Source organism: Vitis vinifera, chromosome 15 (assembly GCF_030704535.1).
Source record: "Vitis vinifera cultivar Pinot Noir 40024 chromosome 15, ASM3070453v1".
NCBI classification, from domain to species: Eukaryota; Viridiplantae; Streptophyta; class Magnoliopsida; order Vitales; family Vitaceae; genus Vitis; species Vitis vinifera.
In genome coordinates this window covers 9851745-9870464 of record NC_081819.1, presented here as the reverse complement: position 1 = coordinate 9870464, position 18720 = coordinate 9851745, and the positions used below count along the sequence as shown (strand labels likewise).

At 38.7% G+C, this 18720-nt stretch overlaps 2 protein-coding genes and 1 pseudogene across 2 annotated transcripts in view; 1 reads left to right on the top strand and 2 right to left on the bottom strand.

Annotated features, from left to right (window-relative positions):
* The window catches only part of LOC100267470 (protein transport protein SEC23 C), a 56860-nt gene extending 50942 nt beyond the window's left edge, over positions 1 to 5918 (top strand). The window contains exons 9-12 of the mRNA XM_002265065.5: positions 2595 to 2756; positions 2882 to 3145; positions 4511 to 4615; positions 5599 to 5918. Of these exons, the coding sequence (XP_002265101.1) occupies positions 2595 to 2756; positions 2882 to 3145; positions 4511 to 4615; positions 5599 to 5739 (672 nt within the window). The 3' untranslated portion in view covers positions 5740 to 5918. The remainder of the gene's footprint in view (positions 1 to 2594; positions 2757 to 2881; positions 3146 to 4510; positions 4616 to 5598) is intronic.
* A 1157-nt stretch (positions 5919 to 7075) lies between these two features.
* On the bottom strand, positions 7076 to 14035 carry LOC100265748 (uncharacterized). Its single transcript, XM_059743017.1, has 12 exons — positions 13871 to 14035; positions 9874 to 10665; positions 9649 to 9759; positions 9463 to 9495; positions 8994 to 9162; positions 8688 to 8866; positions 8466 to 8602; positions 8297 to 8392; positions 8062 to 8131; positions 7896 to 7976; positions 7657 to 7798; positions 7076 to 7080 (listed from the first exon to the last, which is right to left on the bottom strand). Exons 1-12 carry the CDS (start codon positions 14033 to 14035, stop codon positions 7076 to 7078), a joined length of 1980 nt encoding a protein of 659 aa, XP_059599000.1.
* A 173-nt stretch (positions 14036 to 14208) lies between these two features.
* On the bottom strand, positions 14209 to 16887 carry LOC132255168 (shaggy-related protein kinase alpha-like; annotated as a pseudogene).
* Positions 16888 to 18720: the final 1833 nt, after the last annotated feature.

The window sequence follows — 18720 nt, the reverse complement described above, 5'->3', positions numbered from 1 at the left end:
TTCGACCTTTTTATAGAGGAGTTTAGGGGAAAACTGAGAGGGGTTATTGTGGATAAGGGCAGAGGTTTTTCTGACTGGATTAGGTTCGGGGATTTGAGTTTGCGACTGTTGTTGGAAGGGGTAGAAGATTGTTGCAAGGATGAGGGTTTGGAAAGATGGAGCAAAGGTTGGGTGGAGGGGGGCAGGAGGTTCAAGTTGGAACGACAGGGAATGGTTGATTCTAGCGGAGAAGCTGCGTTATTTAGGTGTACCCCCCTCAATTGAGACTAGGAGAGTGAGCCCTCCTGCTAAGGCAAGGAGCACCTGTAGGGAGGAGACAACCCATGGGTCTTTTGCTGATGTTGTAAGGAAGCCTCGTGGAGTAGCAGGGGAAGCGGTCTGGGTTCAAATTGGAGAAAGTGAGGTGCAAGGCAGGGAGGAGTCTCTGTGCAGTTGTTTGGTCGGGTGGTTTGATGAGGGGTTAGAGTTGCCGTCTGACTTTTCTTTTTTGAAATCTTTTGTGACTACTACTTGGTCTCTAGAGGGGGGGTTGAAGATTTCAGTTTTTGAGGTACCTTGCTCTTTTTTGATTTTGAGATTCTTGCTGAGGTAGAAAAGGTGCTTGTCAGAGGTTCTTGAAGGGTTAAGGAGAGGGTGCTGCACTTGGTGAGGTGGACTCCCAAGGCTGGTTGTTTGGGCAAGGGGGGTCGTGCCAAGGAAATGTGGGTGAGGGTGTTGGGTTTCCCGTTACACCTTTGGAGTCGGGTGGTGTTTAAGAAAATTGGGAATGAATGTGGAGGATTTGTTGTTGTGGATGAAGACACAACTCTTATGACTAATCTACATTGGGCCAGGATTTTGGGGCATCGTGTTGGGAGTTCTTTACCTAGTTCGTTGCAGGTGGTAGTGGGCAATTCTAGCTTCTCTTTACATTTGTGGTGGGAAGCTCCGCCAGGTTTTTTGTTTGTGGAGCCAAGAAGAACAAACTGTGTCCCCAGTGAGCAAAATGTTGGGGGAGGAGTGGAGGTCTCTCCATGCGCTGACGAAACGAGTGGGACGGGGATTCATCCTTTGAGTATTGTAGTAGCTATCGAGTCACTTTGCTGTAGGTCTAAAGCGGCGGGAGAGGGTGCTGTAGGCTTTGACACAAAAGCTGTAGCAGTAGGTTTGACTTGTTGCAGGCCAAGGTTGGTAGGAGAGGCTACAGTGGACTCTGCATCAAGTTCTGATGAGGGGGGGATTTCCTAGGATGTGACAAGAGGGTTGCAGCTGTAATGGGAGAAAGTGGGGCAGTTGGGCCTGTTGCCTTTGTGAAGGATGGTGGGGAGGTTCTTGGGCCTCCTTGTTTGGGCGGACAGAGGCTGGAAGAGGCCCATGGTGGTGTTTTTGGGGATACCTCTTCGTCTTTGGATTCAAGAGGGGTGAGTCCACCTTTTTTGGGTCTGACCCAAGCTTGTGCTGAAGCTTAGGTGGGAAAGGCCTCTGCAAAGGATGGGCCTTTAAGTGGAGCTTTAAAAAGCGGAGCGAGCTTGCTAGGGCTTGTTTCATCTGCTGAGAAGGTGCACGAGGGGTGTGTTCTTTCTGTGCGAGAGAGCAGAGGAGGGGACAATGTTGGTGGTTCAGTCAAGAGAAGAGAATAGGGTACGACCCTGGTTGAGGAGACCAGAGTCGAGCTGCTCCTTGGTCCTGATGTCCTTTTCCTGCGTGAAAAGGGCAGCGAGCCTTTTCTTGAGGATTCATTATCTTCTCAAGTTGCGATTTTCAAGTTGGTTCAAGGGAGTGGCGAAGTCGTGACGGCTGATAGAGGGGAGAAAGGGGATAGTGGGACAGTTCAGAGGCCTTTTGGGGTTGCGATTGTGGATCCTATGCTCGTGATGACAGAAAGGAGAGAGGGGAGTAGCAAGGATGATTTGATAAAATGTCCTAGCTCTGTCTCAGCATCTTTGGTGGTCTCACGGGTAGCAATTACTGATGAAGCTCTCTTGGCAAAGCTCTAATACCATGTGGAAAAAATTGAGAAGAAAATCTCATTCTTTTAAAATAGAATCCACATCCAGTTATGTACAAAAGGATAAGCCATAGGCATGTTAAAAATGGAAACTACCCTAAACCAAAATCCCTATAAATCAGGGATTACATTATCTCCCCATAAAAAATGTTTCTCCACATATAATATACTTTTATAAACAGTTCATGTAGTTCATTTAATCAAATTCCACACTTCACAAAATATGTATTACTCATCTACCATCGTCTATTATCTCCAATTCTTGGGCCCTTACGTATCTTCATGTTTAGCAAGCCTCTATATGGTGGTTGATCAAGATATTATTCCATCATCATTAGAGTGTACCAGCACATATCTGCGTCAATAGATCCAACATGATGAAGACTGCTAAAATCAAAATGCTAAAATAGTCGTGCCCTTGTTGCATTGGGTTCACTCAATTTATTAGGCCTGTGTAGTATATTTAAGTTGGTTCGCCCAATAACTGGTTTTTTGGTCTTCTTGTTGGTTCATTTGGAATTTGTAATATCTGTTGTGATTGTCTGTTGACTTGTATTATGGTGATATTTTTGCCTCTTTGTGACCTTAAGATATGCTTGATACACAGGCTGAGTTTGACCCCATTAGATGGTTGGATAGATCATTGATTCAACTATGTTCTCGGTTTGGAGATTACCAAAAGGACAACCCATCTTCTTTCAGCTTATCTCCAAGATTTTCAATATTTCCCCAGTTTATATTTCATTTGCGACGTTCTCAGTTTGTTCAGGTATAACTGACTATTGGTTTATAATTCTATCTTTGCATCTTATAATCGTAGTTTGATGATGATTAATTACTCTCGCCCCCTCTTATCTTCTCTAGATTTATCTCTGGCAATTCTTTTTGTCACAGGTTTTTAATAACAGCCCTGATGAGACTGCATACTTTAGAATGATCCTGAACCGGGAAAATGTGGCCAATTCAGTTGTGATGATTCAGCCTTCATTGATTTCTTACTCATTTCATTCAGGCCCAGAACCAGCTCTTCTTGATGTGGCTGCCATTGCAGCTGACAGGATCCTTCTTTTGGACTCTTATTTTACTGTTGTTGTATTTCATGGTGCAACTATTGCTCAGTGGCGAAATGCTGGATATCAGAATCAGCCTGAACATGAGGTAATTTTGTATGGACATGTAGTCTAAACTAGACCAATAGTAATAGTGTAGCCATCATTACTTCAGGTATGCAGTTAGTTTAGTCCCTTCGATTGGAAAATGTTAACTAAAAAGCCATAGTATACTGTGATTTAATGATGAAAAATGATAGTGTTCGATAGAGAATCCCCAACTGTGACTCATTAAAGTCATTGCAAAAGTCCAGAAAAGTCAATTGACTCAATTCTACTCTGCTCAGTTGATTGAGTTTATTCTACTAGTATCACAAAATCAGGTATGATCATGCCCACTTTATCTTCAGGAGCTAAATTATTTTTTGGTCTGTCAAGATTTTTATTGGTCTTGGTTTTTTCTTCTGTCATACTTTTGTTGTTGACAAAAGTATAATGGAAATAGGATTCGAGTTAATGAATCTTCAAAGGAGATACCTACCACAGCAAACAAACGAAACTGGTTCGTTCAATCAAAATAAAATGAGTTCTTGTTTTGACTAAACCATTATGGATGACTTGACAATTCTAATTTGAGTCGGCTAATCCAGTATATTTTCCACATTCATAAGAATGCTTCTATGTTTCTGCTTTATGAATATAATATTTTCTGGGCTTTTCTAATAATATCAAGTATTATTCCCATTTTGGCATTTTTTATTTCCAGAGTTTTAGCTTTGATTAGTAAAGGACCAGAGAAACTTTCTAGTTATGAATCGGGTATAGAACCAATGGGCGATGCTTGCTTTACAATTTCGAATCCGTTATGATATGTCTGCTCTAGTTTTTGTTGTTCTTGATGTTGAAACCGTTTTTCTTTATCCATGGGCAATGTTGAACCTTGACTGCCCTTTGGTGTTGTGCCATGGGAACAATTTGATATATTTTCTATGTAAAATATGTTTCGGGTGTGGAAGCAACCACCACTACTTGGAGAACATATGAGAGTTGTCCTAATCAGGAAAGGATGCATGTGATCTGACCCACACTTGATTTCTGTTGCCTGTGGTGGCTTTTAAACCCAATATGAACTGTGTCAAGTGTCATAGGGTTCTCTTGAGGTCAATAGTTTTATATTTGTCCTTATTTCCATTCCATTTCTCAGGATCTTTTGACTCACAAGCATTCTCATGTCATTGACCATACATTCATGAGATAAAAGGGAGACTATGCTATTCTTTAATATAGTTCTTTGCCCTCTCAAATCTAAAGTGAGAGATCTGCATTTATGAGGTGTTTAAGGAAAGCTCATCACTCCTGAAATGTCTCACAAGTATATTAAGTAATGGATGGTTGGCTAGGTTCAATCTTTTACCATATTCAAATTCCAAAAATATCATTTAATAGACTTGCCACAATGCTTTTGTCCTTGCAGGTGTTTGCCCAGTTGCTGCGGGCTCCACGAGATGATGCTGATGCAATAATTAAAGAAAGGTTTCCTGTACCTCGCTTAGTCATTTGTGATCAGCATGGATCCCAGGTTGATAATTCTTCGCCTTTCTGCACAATTGTTAAACTACAAAAATGCAATTATAAATAATATTGGTTTGTTCTTAATCTGGATGGTCTCTTTAACAAAGAGCAGTACATTGTCCTTTTTATATCCTTTATTTCTTTTCTAATTCAATGAAATTGTTGTTTTTTGTTAAAAACAAAAGAATGACCTTTGACTCTGGGCATAAATGGAAGTTGGTGCTGAACGTTTTTCTTTTCATAAATACGATATGGAAACTCCTGCCCCCAAGGGTCATGTATTAATTGTGTGTTATGGCTAGGACTAGAACCTGGGATTTTCCCTTCTTGAGGATAAGTTCCTGCCAGTTGAGTGGCCTATTGGAGGGCCAGGAAACAAGGAATCTATTAATTAAAAGAGGTGCATATGGTGATATAAAGACAGATGCTTTTCAACTAATGAAAATAAAGGGGCAAAAATATTAGAGAGCACAGCCCATCAGTATCTAAAATCTAGGCTGAATAATCTACATCATCTCCTTTGCTCTCTGCTAGAGACCACTAAAGGCCATTGATTGGACCTATGAATTTGCTTCTGAAACTCCAGCTGGCCGATCCTTGAGTTGAATAATCTGATGTAATCTGTAAGATCCATATGCCTGAAAAATAGCCATGTGCACTGTTTGAATGTAATGCTTCAATTGGTGCTCTTCTAAAGTTTAAATTTCAGTCTAGGTGCTTGGTTGCTGTGGTGTCAAATATGGCAAATTAAGTATGTAATGAGCTAGACTTGATATGAGGTTGGGGCTAGTAGTTATGATATGAAAATTGTAAAATAAGTAACTTTTCCTTGTTTTCCCTGATGCCGTTGTATTTTTTTGAGGTTGGGGCTTGCAGTTATAATATGAAAATTGTAAAATATGCGACTTTTCCCTGTTTTCCGTGACCCCATTGTATTTTTTGAGGTTGGGGCTAGTAGTTATGATATTTCAAATTTATGAATTTATGCAGGCCCGTTTTCTGCTAGCGAAGTTGAATCCTTCTGCAACATACAACTCTGCTTCTTCTCTTCCAGGAGGGGATATACTCTTTACAGATGATGTTAGCTTTGAAGTATTCTTGGATCATCTCCAGAGATTAGCTGTTCAATAGAGTAGAACATGAATTTCTCCAATTTTGTAACATTTGGTCTGAGTTGCTTGTACAGTAGTAATGCACAGTTCATTTTAGATTAAGCTTTGTGTTGGGCTTCATAATCTGCCGAAGCATGTAATGCTTGTATTGTGATCTTAATAATACATATCTTGAAGCAAAGTCTTCTCTTCCATGCATCTTAATTGTATTTGATGCAAATGTTGCAATCTTCAATCCTGATAGATCGAACCTTCTACTCAAGTTTTGTTTCGTAAAGCCCATCCATTTCTCATGCCCCATGCTGAAACAAGATCTCGTCCGTAGGCATCTAATTTTATTCAGTTTTGTTTTGTTGTTTGGGTAGTTCGGTTCATATAGGTGAGCTCTAGCTCAATGTGCTCTGAGTGAAGCTTCTTAGTTGTATTAGAAATTCATCCTTTTGAATGAGGCCATTATGGAAAATGCCAATTCACCTGCTAAGCTGCTCATAAGTTCATCTTATTCCATCGTTGTTGTTGGGTATTGGTAATTTCTTTTAAGTAGTTTCCGGTTGAACTGGTGTATGGTGTGTTAGAAGCTTCAAATGCAACTAAAAGAGATAAAAAAACTTTGGGATATTATGAGATTAGTTGGTATTCAAAATAGACAATTGAAGTAGGTAAGTGGAGAAAGAGATGGTTAAATCAAAATAATTCCTTTTAAAGTTTTGTTCCTATTAGAGGTCCATCAACACATTAAAACGATAATGCGATATATCTGGTGTGGAAGTCGGTCAACATTTTTATTGACAAATAGGGGGTTTTCAAGTCCATACCCAAGTACTTGTTACTTCGTGGGTTGTAATCCTTAATCATTATCTTATTAGGTTCAATCATTCTAGCTGTTCGGAATCCACAAAACATCCTTTTGACGGTCAGAATTTCCTTAAATATGTCTGAATTTATTTGAGATGTGAGCAAAACTGAGATTCGAGAAGAATATAGTTCTTGAGCTCCTTTTATTGAAACTATGTTTCTATTTATTTTTATTTCGAATTGGTCAACAGCTTTTTTACCTTGAAAAATCATAGTCACCTCATGGGGAGTTAATCGCACCCATGAATGATATAAATATTACTGTTACGTTAACTTTCCTCACATCCGTGACCTATTTACACGCGGGTCTTACCAAAAAGGGATTAAGTTATTTTGGTAAATACATTCAACCGACTCCAATCCTTTTTGCAGGACATTCATTGATATTAACAACACTATTTTGAAATCTCAAACATCATGGATCTGGTCCCCTTTATGTTGTGTTTTAGCATCTTAAATCATTATGAAGCATATCAAGGCAACACAACTGAAACATTGTTTCAATCTACATTAAAATCATGAAAAACCAGGTCACTAGTTTATATAGGTTCCACAATAACTAAGACCATCTGGAAAAGAGCTATGAAAGAACAATTAATTTTTTGATTGTCAAATTATTACTTCTATGTATACATATATTTGAATGAAATTCTGTATGAAGCTCTGATGTAAAGCTAAATTATGCTATGTCTACACGTAATGTTTATGTATGATTCATACAACACATATACCACTTTGCACTTGGGCTTATTCTGCACTCGTGGTTCCTAAATTAATTGTTCAAGCCATTGCCTCAAGCTTGACAGACAAACCATCAGTTTACAGGAACAAGATTGACAAACCCACAAGCTTCCAATGCCTGGGTTCTTGACTCTTCTCTTCCAGAGTGTAAGATCCTTTGGCGACATATAGCCTTATGGTACGCCTTGGTTGCTCAACAAAGACTTGTAGCAGCTCATGAATTTAGCAATAGACTCTGAAAAGAGAGAGATGGTTATGACTTTCTCCACACTATGTGATCAAGGAAGGGAAACGGAAAACCAAACAATTTTTAGGATAGTTTGTGTGATTGGTAATTTACCTTCGATCTTCAACACATCATGAGCATTTTTTCTCGTGGGGTCATTAAGGCGTTTGCCCATTTCCTCATGCCGATTACGCACAAATGAACGATCAGTTTCAAGCATGCTTCCATCTTCCTTCTGCATGCTTCCTTCTTCCCTCTGCATGCATACGAGAGATGGGAGGTTTGTGATTATCATCATATGCCATTAAACATCTTGAAACAAGTATTGATTTACGTTTGCGTTCAATTCATACATAGTAATCATCAAATATGCTGTCGAATCGGATTTGTAAGTAGCTGCAGTTTAACTGCATCTTAAGTTGTGCAACCAGAGTCTGCATTTGAAGACCAGTCGATTAGGAAAATTTTAAAATACATGATGAGCACGTAACAAGGGGTTAGGGGTTGGGAAACTCTTACTTTGTAAATGAACTCAGAAGCTACATTGTGCTCTGTAAGTTTTTGGAGCTTTCCTCTGATGTTATACAACCTGTGAAACAAACTGTGAGACTCCAAAGCTGTGATTGGTAAAGAAAGAAGCAAATTAGATTTTTAGATTTTCTCAAATTCCTGATATTACTTTTTATTTAGGCCATATTGAAATAGCCTTTTAAGGATTGTGAAAGGAAGCGGAAGGGGAAGAGGAACACTTTACTGCTTGGGGGTTTGTTCCTCAATGATATTCTTTGCAATCCTGGCAATATCATCTTCCCACCCGGTCCTAATTTCTTGATCTTCCTCGAAGGGATACCTGAAAAACCACCCAACAAAAATGTCATTACTTGTGCAAAGTAAATGCATCTCATCAAGGTTGATGCGCTCACTTGAACTTCCAGGTAGCCTCAAAGGAACGAATAGCTTGACGGAGGTTGTTCTTAGAGTTTCCCACAATCTTTTCAGCCAATTCTCGTGGCAAATTGATGCTTTCTTGTTTAGCTATAAGCTCCAAGACTTCAACAATCTGATAAAGAAGATTTGAAGTTGGAAGTAGAGCGAAGACCAAAGTCATTTAAACTTGTTAATTCATGGGGTTTGATTGATCTCACCTCCTCATCAGATGGTGGGAGAAGCTGAACCATAGTGCAGAGTGACTTAATTGGCTGAAGCTTTGAGGTATCGGAGCAGCTAAAGAAGACCATGTTATGCCCTTCATACTTGTCTAGTAGCCACTTGAAATATAGTAGCGCCTCTGTTGATAACTTCTCTGCTTCGTACAGAACAATTGCTGTAAAGATGTTCAACAAACTATAAGAACATTATATGTATCTATATATTTAATAACTTAAGCAGCTTAAATATATTTCTTGCTTTAAAGACATGGGAAAACTTACCATAGCGATTGTCCTGGTTGCACTGGACTTCCTGGTTGACACGCACAGCCTTGTTGGCTCTGTTGTTGCCTGTTTCGTGGATAAGTTGAACAATGACTTGCTTCTCGTACCCTTTTAGGTCAGAGAGATTGACCTCTATGTGATGACAAGATACCTTCACATTTACTCGGATGCTACGTATTGATTCACCCTGCAATATGTTTCTCTAGTCATTTACTCATCAAAAAAAAAAAAAAAAAAAGGCTGGCATTTTCTGGTTACTTGTGATGCTTTTTGATTTTCGCATGGACACCAAAAGAGAACATAAACAATAAGTTTGGTTATTTCTGGAGATGAGATGAACATATCAGTTGGGATGAGAAGAACATGCTACACATTGAAAATGCTATGAAAAATCAAGACATATATGCTGGGTCAGATATTACTTCAAGTGTAGTCAATGAACAAATAAAAATGGAGAGACAACAGCAAATTAAGCTCTCAGAATTACCTTCAAGTAAAATTCCTTACACTCCTCCCTTGTCTGTGGAGCACCAAACCAAAACAATTAATTAACCAACGTCAATAACTCCGGAAAAGGTAGCATTTGGGAACTGAAGACAGTTGATTTCTAGGTGTTGATGCAGTTGATTCAAATTGTAAATTCCGGGTGTTGAGTTGGCAGTATTATATATACCTGTACTCTGTCGTGTCCGAACACTTCTCGAAGAAAAGCGGATATCATGGTCTTTTTTCCCACCCCTGCAAGTCCTTCAAATATGAAGTGAGGATGCTGTTCCACTTTCACCTGTACAATTGTTCATCCTTAAATCGCCTCTGGGAAACTCGGGTTCAGATGGGTAAGGTTTTAAGCTAATTGGGTGTCAAAAAAAGGAATAAGAATAGTGGATTAATATCTCACCAAATCCTGGAGCTGAACTGCCTTGTCTCGATTGCAAATGAAGTCTGACAGAGCCTTGGGCCGATACTTGTCAGCCCATGTGAAATCCTTATTCTTTCCTTTCTCATCACTCACGGTCTCACCGTTCTCCGCAAAAACTACCTTTTTTCGTGATATTATCGGTGCGGGAACCTCTACCTCTGATACTCTCTCCCTCAATGGCTTCTCCGGGTTAACCGATACAACATCATTGCTGATCCCCAAGCTGCAACTCTCTTCCTTCATTACTGTCAATACTGTCCCTCTACTCTTGGATGATGATGATGATGAAGCAGCAGGCTTTGCCTCCACTCTTGGTTTCTTAACGTCATCTTCTTCTCCTCTACCACTTTTGGAGGTGAAGCAAGTGGTAGTCCACTTTTGCACCTTAATAATTAAGGTGGAGATAGAGCTTGAAGTGGCAACAGTGGTTGCATGGCTCTCCCTTCCAGGACTGCTGGGTGCGCGCTGCCGGCTTATATAAAGGGAGGAATCGGTGAGGCCTCTGTAGTAAGGACTGGGACTGAATTCGTTCCTCCTGTTATATGCCTCGAGGCTCTCTTCTGTCAAGTCCGAATGCCTTGATAAATTGTTCTTCCCGGGGCTGGACAACGCTTGTTTGAATACTCTCTTCCTCCAGGAAGAGGAAGGCCTGGAGGAGGGGAGGGATGAACTGAAAGACCGGGAAGATGAAGGGAGGTGCAATTTGGAGATGAGGGAGTCGGAGGCGGAGCGAGGGATGGGTGGCTTCGGCATTGCAGTGCAGAGCTGCGACTGCAAACAAAGGATTGACTATTGAGCAGGTACAAAAGGAGATGATGATGAGGATGAAGAGATTGTAGGAAAGTCCATTTGTTTGATGATGAAATCTATGAAAGAAATGGTCTTTTACGTTTATATCAATGTTGTAAGCAGCAGTAGGCGGCTGGGGATCCAGCCTTGCTCACATATCTTTATCCACCTTCTTAATCTTTTTCATTATTAATTATTAAGAAAAAAAAAAATTTGTCCTATACAAAATTTACCATCAATTAAAACCTTTGTAAAATAATATTACTAGCGTTAAGGAACATGATATGCATATTGAGCTCCCCAATTTACAATTATACGGGTGACATGTAAACGAGGGTGTTAAAAGGTATGATAATTATATTGAGCTCAAATCCTATAAGTTTAAACTTTTACGAAAATCGATAGTTAACATGGTATCCAAACTTAGTTTGACAGGAGGTCATGGTATATTTGTTTTTCCCGTATAGTTATCCTCTTTCCCTTTACAATTCTTGGAATTGGAGAAATTATTATTTTTAATGAAATTATTGATTTAGATAGAGTATTATATTTCCACTATAATACTTGTACATGAAAGAAATATTTAATTTGTCAAACATTTAGTTAGCAAAACTTTATTATATTATTCACACCTTAATTAAATTTTTCTCTAACTCAGATTACATCCTTCACTATGTTAAAAAAATTAAAGATACAATAGCTTTTCCAAGTTGGGCTCCAAATGGCCTTTCAGTCACACTAAAGATGCCTGTTTTGAAACTTTTGTTTAAAATATTTTTTTTCTCTCTCATATTTTATCTTTAAATATTCCTTTTATAAAAATTTGTTTGAAATCATACTTTTAAAACGTGATTTCTAAATAATTTTAAAATAAAAAATGGAGAAGGTTAACTTGAACAATAGTTAGAAAAAAAAAGATTAAAACATATGTTTTATTTTATTAAAAGATCAATTTGAACCAAAATTCCTCCCTTTCAGTGTCATAACAAACTTCTAAGACTTAAAAAAGTTCAAAAAATGATTTTAAAAAAATAAAGGTTATGAGTCTGTTTGGTAATTGCTTTTAAAAATAGTTTTAAAAAACAGTTTTTGAGAATAATTTTTTAAGATTATTTTATGATGGTTTGTAAAATAAAAGTTTATTTGAAAACCTGATATATGTTTAACATGTTTTTAATATTTTTAAATATGTTTTAAAAATAATTTTTATATCTAATGTTTTATTTTTAATGATTTTATATCTTTGTATAATTATTTTTTAAAACAATCATTAGAAAGCAAGTGAAAACAACTAAAATATGTTTTTTGAAAACACCTTATTTTATGTTCTTAAGAACAGAAAACAAAAAATAGTTTTTGGTTGTCAAATATGTTTTTCTAATTTTTTGTTTTGGAAAACAAAAATCTATTTTAAAAATTAGTTCCCAAACAAGCCCTATGTTAACTTTTCAATATCTATAGAACTAGTGTAATTTAATTAATTAAAAAAATAAAAATATATGTCAATTTTTAACAGAAAAATAATTTAAATTATTTATTTATTTATTATTAATTCATTTTGATGAACAAAATATCATAATCAAATAATATTATGGACCTCGCATTTCGGCTCATGCGCTTCCACTCGATGGCGAGCTTGCTTTTTATTTGAAAATGATTTATTGATTAAGAAAATGACTTGGAGTTGCTACTTATTTTTGTTTTATTTTTTAAAGGGTAAACAAAATAAGAAAGAAAACCCTAAGCGTGACTCTTTATTTTGAAAAAGGTGGTCTATGAAAAACCAAATCAAGGCTCGGGGGTTTGGTTACTAATCGGGAAGGTACGGTAAAGACCATAACACCTCTCTAAGTCCTTAAAATAACGGGTCTCTACTAATGAGATGAAGCAATCATGACAACTAATAAGAGGATCAATGGATATCAACATGATTACACACTGAAAGCCAAAACATATATGAATGATGGTCAGAGTGAGAGAGGATGCGTACCTTGGCAGTAAACGACAATGTGCTATCAGAAAATGGGGTTAGTGCACAATAATGATCATAAAATGAGTCACACATGCCATTAAATAGGGTAAGAAATCATCAAATATCACACTCCACCCAGATTCATTTTTAAATAAAGCTTCTCTAATGTTGGGCCCCCACCAAAGCCCAATTTATTTTTGCAGGAATCAATTCCATAAATTCCATCACTTGGAATTACAAAATTTGATTCTTGCTTATTTTAAAACATTTTAAAAATAAGAGGGAATATGAAGATTGCTTGCCAGAAAGAGAAATGACAGCAAAATTGATTGAAAATGAGATTTTTGATAACCTAAAACTCTAAGGAATGGAAAATTAAAGAAATGAGTTATTTGCAAAACCAGAATTAGAAAAATATTTACAAAATGGGGGTCAAGAAAATTATATTCAAGATCAAAGGATGAGAATATGAAAGATAACACAAGAGGTGACACGTGGCCACTAAGTTTGCATGCCAAAGATGGCCATGCATAATGAAGTCCTGCACGTGGACCTGATGTGTAACTGATATGACTCTGTGAGGTGGGTGATTGCATGATACATTCGTGGCCATCCCTTTACAGCAACATGTACAGACAACTGAAGCATCCGTTGTGGAAGAGCCCAATACACCTAAAGCACCTCCCACGGAAGAGCTCAATGCTGCCACTCAGCTAGTCACTAAGCATTCCAAGGCCCAGTCCAACTCAGGCCCACGCAGGCCCAGAAAACCACCAACTTGGATGAACGACTACGTCGTGTAAGGAAAGGGACGTGAAGCTCTGGTTTTATCTTTTGGTTTGTTTTTTATTTTTCCTGCAATTTACTATTTCTGGTTGTAACCAATTCTGTTAGAGGGTTGTGTCGCTTTGGTTTTGATTTTCCCAAGAGAAGGCATAAAACTCTCGGAGGAGGTCTGCATGGAGGAGGCTATGAGATTTTGGATCTGAACTTTCTCTCTTTTCCTTATTCTTCTTTTTTTCTGCTCAACCTTTTCTCTGTTTTCTCCCTTCTTCGTTCTAGAGATATTGGAGCTGACACTCGCTCGAAGAGTGCCCTTGTGCTAACCGGTCATTTTGTAGGAAGAACGTATCATTGCATTTGCCATACTCTTGAATTTAAACTGGGTAGGCATCCTGATCTGATACAATTTTTTTTTTAAAGTTCATTCTGGACCTCTAGGCCATCAATATCCAAGACAGACTCCTCATTTATGCCTTCCATTTCCACCTTTTTCACTTGATTTGCTTCATCGATCTCATCTTCTATTTGTTTCACCAACAGAGACACTGGATGACTTGGAGCCGCATTGGGCTCTTCCGCATCTTTTAAGTTGAACATAACACTCTCAAGCTTTGATCAATGCCCTTTGGAGACAATGGAAGGGGAGCAAAGAGATGATCGTTCGCCAATGGAATGGAGGGAAGAACTTTGTTGGATATGTGCGCGCCAACTATTAGGAGACTTGCCAACAATAAAATCTACCCATTTTTAAAGGTTCCATATTGATCAAACTAGGTGCCTTCTGAGACTAATACAAGAATGCCAGCTGTAGAAGAAACTGAGTTATTGTCACAGGAGTCATACTGAAGTCTCCATATAGAAGATCAGTATCATCACAAATCCTGAGGCCTTTTATCCTAAAATGACATAACCTGGTAGTTGGTGAATGCACAAGGCTTGTTGGCTGGTCTACCCCAGCTGATGCAAGATTTAAAGCAGGCACATGGAGAGGATGCTATCCTAAGGTAAGGATTATCAATATTTTCTTAGGCATTTGCTCTCAAAGCCATTGAAACATCCATATTAGCAGAGCCATGGCGCAATGCTCTATAGGAGATAGTGTAAAATAGCCTCTCGATAATAAACTGTATTGGGATGGATAATGCTCACCTCGAAATCTTCCCAATATTCATCATGTTTACCACATTGCTATCTAATCCATGCTGCATAATCAGCACTGGGGACATTCAGGTTTCCATTGCAAAGAGAGCGAGTATTCACTGTGACAAAATGAAGTCATGAGTTAAATTGAGGGGGCGATTATGGTCATCACATGAGCAACTAGCCACTTTTCTTTCAAACAAAGGTGCATTATACAGTCTTTCTGATAGCGACTATCTTCTCTGTGATGTATGTCATACCCAAGTCGAATCCACCCTCCAGATATCTCCACTTATTTTGAGTGACTATATGACGAGCCTTGAACTGCACAACCATCACTGCATTCCCAGATGAGTCAACTATTCCTTTTTGTAAGTGTTCCAAACAAACCAGGCTGTGCCGTTGTTGGAGATTCCATCAGGACCATTTTCAGATGTGGAAAATTTTCTTTTTAGAGACAAGCGCGATCCAATCCCACTAACGAAACGTGCATAGCTTGATTTTTCAGTAATCCCAGTTAGAGATTCATCTTATTCTCCTACCAATGACTCAAGAATTTTCAAATTTTAGTCCATAATGACAGTCCAGATGGTATATTACATGCAACATTATATGGTCTAGAACCTGTAGCAACAGAAGGTTATACTTCTGGCACCTTATGGGAAAACAAATTTGATGAATCGACACATCCCAACTCCATCTCACCATAAAAAAGATCTTAATTGAGGTTAAAGACAAAAGTTGAACAACCCAGCAAAAAAAATTACACTAAATCCTATTAGAATGACAACAGGTCTGAAATCTGAGGCTTTGAAGAATGAAATCCTAGCAGTGCAAAATTCGAAGCAAAGGATTTGAGCAGGATGGTTTGCAGACTTCTTGGGTTTCGGAGATTGATGAAGGAATAGAGCTTGTATTAGAAAATGGGTATGAAGATTTAGAGAGAGAAGTGGGTAGATGGATGTGGAGGATACATGATGCAAGAGAGATGGGTATGAGAAGGTTGAAGGAAAGCCATAAGTGCATGTATGATAGTGATGAATAGGAGATATGGTGAAATGAAAATAGCCTTGCACACATGGATTAGTGTTGGGTTGAGCCAAGAATAGTGAGAGAAAGAGACTTAATGGGTATTGAAGGGTGGGAATAGAAATAGTGATGAGTTTGATGGAGCATGAAATATGAATAGTGGCTTTTAGGGGTTTGAAAGGATGGAGGTGTGGGTATTATGGATTAGGGTTGTGGGTAGATGGATATGGGGGGACCATTGAGGGTGATGGTAAATGGTGAAGGGAAATGGATGATGGAAGCATGGGAATGGAAATGGTGATGGGTTTGATGAAGCATGAAGGTAGGATGGGAAGGTGGTAAGATGGTAGGAGAAATGGGTTTGATGGGTATCGGGGGGTGGGTATGATGGATGATGAAGTGAACGACATAGGAGAATATGAGCAAGAGGGTGGAGGAATGTGTAATGGATGTTAGTGTGGCCATGTATGGCCATGCAAAGGTGAAGGGAATGGGTTTGAAGGGCATTTGGAAAATGGGTACATGGTGTGGTGTAGAGAGAGAAATGGGTATGATATAGGGGAATTTGAACTCTGTATAGATAAGGTTCATGCGTTTAATTTCCTCGCTTATCGAAGTGCCCAAAACCTTGATAATCTCAACAAGTTGATTGACTCCACTCTCTCCAAGAAGCAGAGGTTGTCCAAGCATTAGCTCAGCAAAAACGCAACCTGCAGATCAGATGTCACTAGCTGTAGGGTACTTGGTTACTCTGAACATAAACTCAGGAGCCCTATAATATCTGGAACAAATATAAGATATATTGGGTTCCCCTTTTACCAAGACTTTTGCACCTCCAAAGTCACATAGCTTAAGCTGGTGGGTTTGTGAATTCACCAAAAGATTATGAAGTTTGATGTCCCCATGACAAACTCCAATAGGAAGATACAATACCCGAAAAATCTGGTATGTATGGAGCTTCACATATATCAGCAGCATCCTTGGATTCAACTTATTGTAATGTTTGATAACCTGATGAACAGTTTCAGGAATGTACTCAAATACAAGATTAAGATGAAGTTCATCATTTTCGGTGGTTGAAAAGAAAGAGTGCTTCAATGAGACAACATTAGGGTGGTAAAGAAAACGCGTAGCTTAGAGTTCGCAGTTCTCATATCTCTTGTCTTGAAGAACCTTCTTTATAGCCACAGTTTCACCGGTCTCTAAGCATTTTTCTTGAAAAAAAACTTCAAATGATCCATGCCCAACAACGCGCTCAACCATGTAACTTATTGTCTACTTTGGGTTGTTATTCGTTCTGAAGCTCATTTGCTTATTGGCAGCAGACTGCCCCTAAAAAATGGATGACAGAATATTAATGCTGACATGTTGCCCATCCCCATAAGCATCTGTATATAAATTGATTCTTCTTTTGAATATTTCCCTCTCTCCTCAAGTGAAATTAATTTTTTTACAACACCCTTCTTCTTTGCTAACACTCTTAGTTGAACATCCAAACCATGCTCTCAAAGTGCTAGCGTCTCATATCTGATGACTAGTAGACAACCTTGCCCCTTGCTAAGACCCAATTAAGTATCCAGAACCACCAATAGTCGAAAGATAACACTAATACCCTGATATGGTTGTCGCCAATCTTTTTGAGCAAAATAACTCAACAATCTCATGAACAATTAAAACAACAGCTACCCCAGCTCAAAAACTCTGCCCATGCGGAAATCAAAGGCAATGCTGGCCAAAACTCTTCTCCTTGGGGGATATGAATGACCACCGAGAATAAAGGGTAAACAACAAGGGAGCAAGCATAAAAACAGAGCATCAAATAAACCAAAGAAAACATTGAATCGAGCCCTTTCTCATATGGCAGTCGATAGGCTATGCATGGGTGGGAACAACCAGGTGGAAATAAAATCCCAAAAATATGACTCAGACATCCAAAGGAGAGTTAAAAAAAGAATCAGATCACTCTAAAACAAATTTCGTATGAAGAACAAAGCATGGATATATTGTAACATAGTCACAGCAACCCAAAGGATATAAATGGCAAACAAAATGTGGTCTAACAAACGTACCTCAGAACGTTTCCTTTCTTTCCTCTGTTTCAGCTTTCAAAAACTCCCCTCTCTCCCAAGAAAACTCCCTCTATCGCACTCAAACCTCTCTGTAGCAGCCCATAAAAGTCATCTCCAGCAAGCCTAAAATATCTTCTCCCCTATAACTAGCCTAGAAACTCTCATAAAAACTTGCTCTCCAAGTAAAACTATGCTCCCCTGCTACAGAATGCTTCCTCACCTCGATGTGTTGCCTCCCAAACCAAAGAACACGCTCAAAATCTCTCACCTCTCCAAAATTGAATACCCTCCTCTGTCTACCCCTTTACCCTGCTCTCCAAGTTAACCTCTTCAAAAAATATCTCCGAAGCCTAGCAACAAAATCACCTCCAACCCTTGTAATGGCTTGCAGCTTTTCTCAGAGTATTCTTGACACGTGGCGACCTCCCATTGCCTCTCAAAACCACTACCTGTTTCTCCAATAGCCAGCTTAAAGACAACATGTGGTCTCATAGGATTGCGACACCTAGCAAAACGAGATGTAGAAAAATGCATGGAAATGAGCCCTAAATGGGGGTCTACAAATATGTCCCTCTTCGGTAGAGCTCACGAGTGTAAAAAATATGAACACTAAAGTGAAAAGAAAGTGTGAATAGTGAATTGAATGAAGTGAACTCTACAGAAGAACAAAGGAGACCCCCAAAGGGACACTAGTGAAACACGAACTCACTTAAGCCAACAGATGAACAAAAAGGCTTTAATCCTAAGAGAAAAACGGATATCTCAAAGTGCCTCTGAAGCCGTACTAAAGATCTAGACTCTATCTAAGACGTCTCTAAAAGTGACTTGAAAAACAACATCAAAGATGAATAACGGTCGAATCACCTTGGAGTACAAGAAAGAATGTGCTCGAAGGAGACTACCCTATTTGAACTACATGAGCATGCCAAGTGTAGGGTGACCAACAACATGACCGAAATATGTCGTCGTGAACTCGAAGGACTATGTCATGTGCAATGGAAAGAGAAATCTGGAAGAGCAATGAAAGAACGATAAGCACGAGGT

Excerpts from the sequence above, each read along its gene's own strand:
- LOC100265748 (XM_059743017.1), bottom strand. The coding sequence starts at position 14,035 with ATGTTCAACTTAAAAGATGCGGAAGAGCCCAATGCGGCTCCAAGTCAT. Across the intron at positions 8,603-8,687 it reads TCCCACCATCTGATGAGGAG|ATTGTTGAAGTCTTGGAGCT; the intron begins GTGAGATCAATC and ends CTTCTTTATCAG. Across the intron at positions 7,799-7,895 it reads GCATATTTGATGATTACTAT|AGGGAAGAAGGAAGCATGCA; the intron begins GTATGAATTGAA and ends GTATGCATGCAG.